This window comes from Canis lupus, chromosome 18 (assembly GCF_048164855.1).
Source record: "Canis lupus baileyi chromosome 18, mCanLup2.hap1, whole genome shotgun sequence".
In the NCBI taxonomy this organism is placed as follows: domain Eukaryota; kingdom Metazoa; phylum Chordata; class Mammalia; order Carnivora; family Canidae; genus Canis; species Canis lupus.
Window position 1 is genome coordinate 33,522,954 of NC_132855.1, and position 5,621 is coordinate 33,528,574.

Consider the following 5,621-nt stretch of genomic DNA (forward strand, 5'->3'; position numbering starts at 1 on the left):
ACATGCATTGTCAGGAAAACTAATCCATGCACTTGAATATGCCCCCAATATCTTATTTTTATTATTTCAAGTTAGACCAACTTAAACATTGTCTAGAATTAAGATATAGCATTACATCATTGGATTCCAGAAAATGTCAAAATTCATTTGGCCAAAACTTAAAAAAGCAAACACTTCTTTCTTTATCCCTTACTGGTTGGACCAATGTGATCGATATAACTGTATATATATTAATCTATCTTAACATTTCCATCCATTAGCATTTTATCTTAACATACAAAGCCTCATATGCTATTTCCTCGTAAAGGCTTCCCCCCACAAGATGTAAGGACAAAACACTAGGCAGACATTCTTCAAAGTTTTATTTCACTAACTTCAGGTCAAATTTCCACAACTGTTTTCTGGTCAATAAACTATCCATGCTTGGCTTCCCAGAATGGTAGTACCAAAAGCTTTGTGGGGTAGGGAGAAGAGACCATTTTAAGAAGCACTGCATTTACTCATTTTCCACAAGGCAAAAGAGTTGGGCATCGGATTGTTCAACAAAACAAAGCTTTATCAGCATCCAGGAGGGCAGGCGGGCAAACCAGGCTGTAGACACTCTTCCATTTGTCAACATCAGACCAGAGAAAACCTACTCCACACAGATATAAAAAGGATCACCATTCATCTTTTCTTTTTCTGTTGCCGCAACATTTTTCTTCTTTTAATTATCATATCATGTAGTTTCTCAAGTCCTTCCTTTAGTCCATCTCCTATGATTGCACAGGTGGGCTGTAAATGCCAGGGAGTTGATGAGCTCAGTTCACCCATTGCTAACAATTTCTCAATTTCTGACAGAGACAGTGAGTTCCTCAGGTCCTGTTTGTTAGCAACGATAAGTACAGGGACTCCCTGATTTTCTGATATCCTGGTTATTTTATGAAGTTCAGTTTTGGCTTCTTCCATTCTTTCAACATCAACAGAGTCCACAACAAACACGATGCCATCTGTGCATCTGGTATAGGACTTCCACAGTGGCCTTAGTTTCTCCTGGCCACCTACATCCCAGAAGTGAAAAGTGACTGTTTTAGAATTTCCCAAGGTTACCTTAATTTTTTCAGTGTTAAATCCTTTGGTAGGTACAGTATTTACAAATTCGTTGAACTGCAGCCTATATAATACAGTCGTCTTTCCGGCACAGTCCAAACCCAGAATAACAATGTGAAAGGACTGAAATGAAGGCAGGCTGGACAAGATAGAAGTCTGGTCTGACAGTCCATTCCCCATTTCCAGGTGCAAGTTAGGTGTTCCAAACTGAAATGCTTTCTTCTTACCGCTTTACTACTTCTCCTCCTAGGGGATCCGGCTACCAGACTGCTGAGGGGGGAAAAAAAATGAGTAAGTTATTCTGGTAGAGAAATAACGTACTATAACAACTGTTTTTTCTCCCTCTCTGCTTTAAACGAGCAAGACGAGCAGCTTGAAAAATAAAACTTGCTTCGGCAAACAAACCACATGAGCTATGAAACGTACGCAAACCAAGGCATCTGACAGAACAAACCTTGTGATTGCAATTCTTTTAACGATTCAAGAAAATTGCAGAAACACGCACTTCTCTACCCCCCTGGGTTCCCAAATCTCAAAGACCTCATTCCGAGGACAACCTAGTCACCGGTATACGGTCCAGGCACAGAAGTGCCTCTTGGGGGGCAGAAAACCCCTAACGCATAATCAATCCTATCTTGGGGAATCTCCTTTCCACGTGCTTAAGAGCCCACCCAAGGTCACTATCCTTCCCCCTGCCCCACCAAATTAGTACAGCGCGCTCACCTCCGGAACTGGAGTCTGGGTCCAAACGAGAAAGCATTTGGTAGGCGTTTTTTGACGCGGGGTTTTGCGGGGAGACGCACCTCCCGTCCGCTCGGCTTAGCTCTCGGCGCAGCTCTGGCAGTTGCAGCGCTAGAACCCGGAGACTCACGCTGGCCACGCCCACTCCTCACGGCCCACCCATGAGCCCGAATGCCATTGGCCAGCCGCGACGGCGCGTCCCCGAGAAGCCCGCCCCCGCGCCCCCATTGGCTAGAGCAACTGCCGCTCCCGGCGCGGCCGAGCCGGGTTCTCTCCCGGTCCACCGGCACCACCTGTTGCCCTTAAGTTAGAAAACAAGGCGCCCGGGGAGGCAGCCGAGTGGCCCCTGCAGGTGAGGGGGCGCCTGGGCCGGTCGGTCGGTCGGGTCGCCGCCAGCGCGCTCGCTCCGCCCGCCCGCCCGCCCCGCGCACCTGCTGCGCGGCCCGCGGACGCCGCGCCGCGGCTCTCACATCCGGGGCCCGCGGTCACCGCCGCGCGTTAACCCTTTGTCCGCTGGCCCGGGTGCTCGCGGTGGCCACGCCGGCCGCCAGACGCGAAGGACTGGCTGTGCGGCCCCCGCAGGGGCAGGCCCACCGCCCCCGCAGCGAGACCCGTCGCCTCGGCCCTCCGCCCCGGGCCGGCAGGGCGTGGCCACAGCAGCCGCCCGCCCCTCCGCGGCTCACCTGAGTCACAGCCCCTCCTCGTCGGGAGCCGACGTCGCTCACAGCCGCTCAGGAGCACGCTGGTACCTGCCGGGAGGCAGCAGGGAGGCCCGGTCGGTGGCCCGGGACGAGACGCAGCTCCCAGGGGCGCCGGGCGGGCGCCGCGCGCCAGGCCGCCTAACGGTGCTCGGCCGATGGCTCCCCGCGCCGGCCGCGGCCCCGCCCCCGAGGAGCGCTCGCGCGGGCGCTGGCCGGTGGGGGGCGCGCGGGAGCCGGTCTCCTAGCAACGCCAAAACAAGGCCGCGTTCGAACCGGCCGGGGGGCGGGGCTTCCGGCCTCAGCCTCGCGGCGCCTGCGGCCTCGCACGCTCCCCCGGCCCCGCGGGCTCCCCGCCCTGCGCTGCCTACCCCAGGGCGCCTCCCGGGGACCTCGGGGCGGGGGCCGGTGACGTAGGGTCAGATCTCGGAAGACACCAGACGGGGCGGGCCCCTTATATAACGGGGTGACGTGGGCGTGCCTCGGTAGCTGCCCGGAGCGCCTGGGCCAGACCAGTGTCTGGAGCTCACCTTCCTTTTGCAAAGCAAATAAATTCTCTCTCTCTCTCTCTCTCTCTCTCTCTCTCTCTCTCTCTCTCTCTCTCTCTCTCTCTCGATGATCCGAGCAACATCCCCGTGAGGTAGAAATATCCTGGTTTTGCAAATGAGGAAATAAACTGGAAGATTAAAGAGCTGAGTCTGTTGACCCAAAGAAAATAAGTGGTGTGTCCCTGGAACTTAAAAGTCTGCTAGTCATTAAATGCTTAATGCTTCCCAATGTATAATTCTGACCTTAAATGTCAGTTGCGTGCTTGACCCATACATCTGCAAATACTGAACACTTAACAGGCTGTAGGCACAATTCTATGTGCCTGGGGATAGAACGGTGAGCAAATCAGACCTTGTCTTTGAAATACTGGTCTCACGGACAAAAAGGAAGTAACCAAGTTGCTGCATGAATAATTTAATTAAAAAGGTGATCAGTGATCATTTCAGGGTACTTAAGACAACATCGGAGGAGGGGTAAATGGGAAAGTGTCAGTCGACAAACATCTTTTTGGTGGGGGCTGTAAGAGATTGGAACTTGGAGGAATTTACATGGTGCACTTTAAGGAAACATTGCACTTTTTTTTTTTTTAATATTTATTTTAGGGAGGGAGAGGGAGAGAGTCTCAAGCAAGCAAAGACTGGGAGCCAGAGGAGGGCCTTGATCTTACCACCCTAAGATCAGGGCCCTGAGATCACCACCTGAGACAAAATCAAAGAGTCGGATGCTTAACTGAACCACCCAGGCACCCCAAACATTGCACTTTTTAAATGTAGATTGAAGTTTCCTCAAGGAAATTTTTTTATTTCTCTTAACACCATTATTGCTAGTGATGTTTATTGCCTTTACGACTACCATAGAAACAGTGCTTATCTTACTAGGTTTTAAAAAATAAACATGAAACCTTAGGACTAAGCGCAGTGTGTATTTTCGAGACAGCAACACCGATTTTGAAAATAAAGCCAGAAGTCTCAAATAGCATATTCTATCAAGTCATTCAATATAGTATAAGCTATAGCTTGCTGTATTAGTTATAATTGTGGAACTTCTTTGGCCATTTATAGTAATGAACAAGTAAGGGATACAGGGCTTCATGCAATGACTCATTTCCTCTTCTTAGAAATTTAACAAGTATTCCTTATTGAACTGGAAAAAATTGCAAATTGTCATTACATGAAGAATTAAGAACCAGAGTCCATAACAGCCTTCTGTTTACAATAGTTTACAATCAAGTAGGCCCTTCCGATATTAGTTGCGAGGATGCATATTTGTATAGTTTTCCCTGCAGCAAAACGGAGGAGATAGGAAAATACTGAGAGCTTCTACCCTTGCAGAATCCCCTTCACTGAACTGCACTGAATGCTATAACCTAGGCTTATAATTAATATGGGCAAACTAAAGCCTGTGTGCATGCGGCCACATCGGGAGATAAGCATGGCTTTTACATGTTTAAAGGGGTACAACAGAGAAGATAAGGCTATACAATAGATGCTGTCTGTGGCCTCCAAAACCTAGAATATTTGCTCTCCAGCTCTTTATAGAAAAATGATACTCCTCCTCTATAATAACAACCACACAAAAACTGCAACAAATGATATAAAAGTGATGAAATTTCTGGAATACACTGTCTACTTAGTTGCACAGTCTTCCTATAGAAGGCAAGTTCAGATATTTTGATGCTATTCTAGGAAAATGTTCCCTTTAAGTTGTAGTTCATAGGCTATGTGCTGAGATACTCCCGGGTGCCTCAGAATTCATGGGGATTCTATGGGATATTTTAACTTTTTTGAGGGAAACACAGTGCCATCTGTTGGACTCTCTTGACCATTGTAACTATTGTCTGGCTCTATCTATTTAAATAGAATATTGGGATATTTCTTCTGGCCTGAGGCACCATGAAAAAATTATTTAGACACTACAGGCTCTGTGAACCTCTGCCTTTAGTTATGGTTTTCCAAACTTTGCTAATAATGAGCATCTGGTAGTGCTTGTAAAAATATACATTCCCGGTCTCCATCACAGACCAGCTAAATCCAAATCATTTGGGGAGGGGTTGGTGATCTGTATCCAACAAGAATTCCAGGTAATTAATGATTAGATATTTTGAAGAAATACTGATCTTAAGAAATTGATAAGGTTTCTCCTTTTAAATACTACAACTGAGTAATTTACCTTGTTTCTCCTTTTTGAATACCAGGACCCAGATAAAATCTGACGCCAATAGCATTTTTCCTCTCTCCCATAATCTGATTTTCTATTATATGCTTAAATTAAGTAGTCACACACCGTAGCTAATGTCCTGCATGACCTTTGCCAATCCTTACTTTTATATACTGTTTTCTAGGATACCTCACTTCATTTGCTTCGGTAGGTACTTACTGGAATCTCTCAAGTTGGAGAGTCTGTGTAAACAGAAGGCATGGACTATGCTGGAAAGAATTGATTCAGTGCAGACAACAGATACATAGCACATAATTACTATGATATACAATAGGACTTGTGAGTGGTAAAATAGAAATTATTATCAAGTCCTATGCTTGTACAAAC

General features: G+C 47.4%; 1 protein-coding gene across 5 annotated transcripts; it reads right to left on the minus strand.

The window, feature by feature from the left end:
* Positions 1-345: 345 nt before the first annotated feature.
* Positions 346-2,713, minus strand: ARL4A (ARF like GTPase 4A). Of its 5 annotated transcripts, none has more exons than XM_072783974.1 (3): positions 2,514-2,705; positions 1,813-1,941; positions 346-1,359 (listed from the first exon to the last, which is right to left on the minus strand). In XM_072783974.1, exon 3 carries the CDS (start codon positions 1,267-1,269, stop codon positions 667-669), a length of 603 nt encoding a protein of 200 aa, XP_072640075.1. In that variant the 5' UTR covers positions 1,270-1,359; positions 1,813-1,941; positions 2,514-2,705; the 3' UTR covers positions 346-666. The 5 variants fall into 5 exon arrangements, with proteins under 5 accessions (XP_072640075.1, XP_072640077.1, XP_072640079.1 ...); XM_072783976.1 differs by having other exon boundaries at positions 346-1,356; positions 2,514-2,655; XM_072783978.1 differs by lacking the exon at positions 1,813-1,941 and having other exon boundaries at positions 346-1,356; positions 2,514-2,713.
* Between the last annotated feature and the right edge of the window lie 2,908 nt (positions 2,714-5,621).

Bases quoted from the DNA above. Each gene is read 5' to 3' on its own strand.
- ARL4A (XM_072783978.1), bottom strand. From the start codon at position 1,269: ATGGGGAATGGACTGTCAGACCAGACTTCTATCTTGTCCAGCCTGCCT.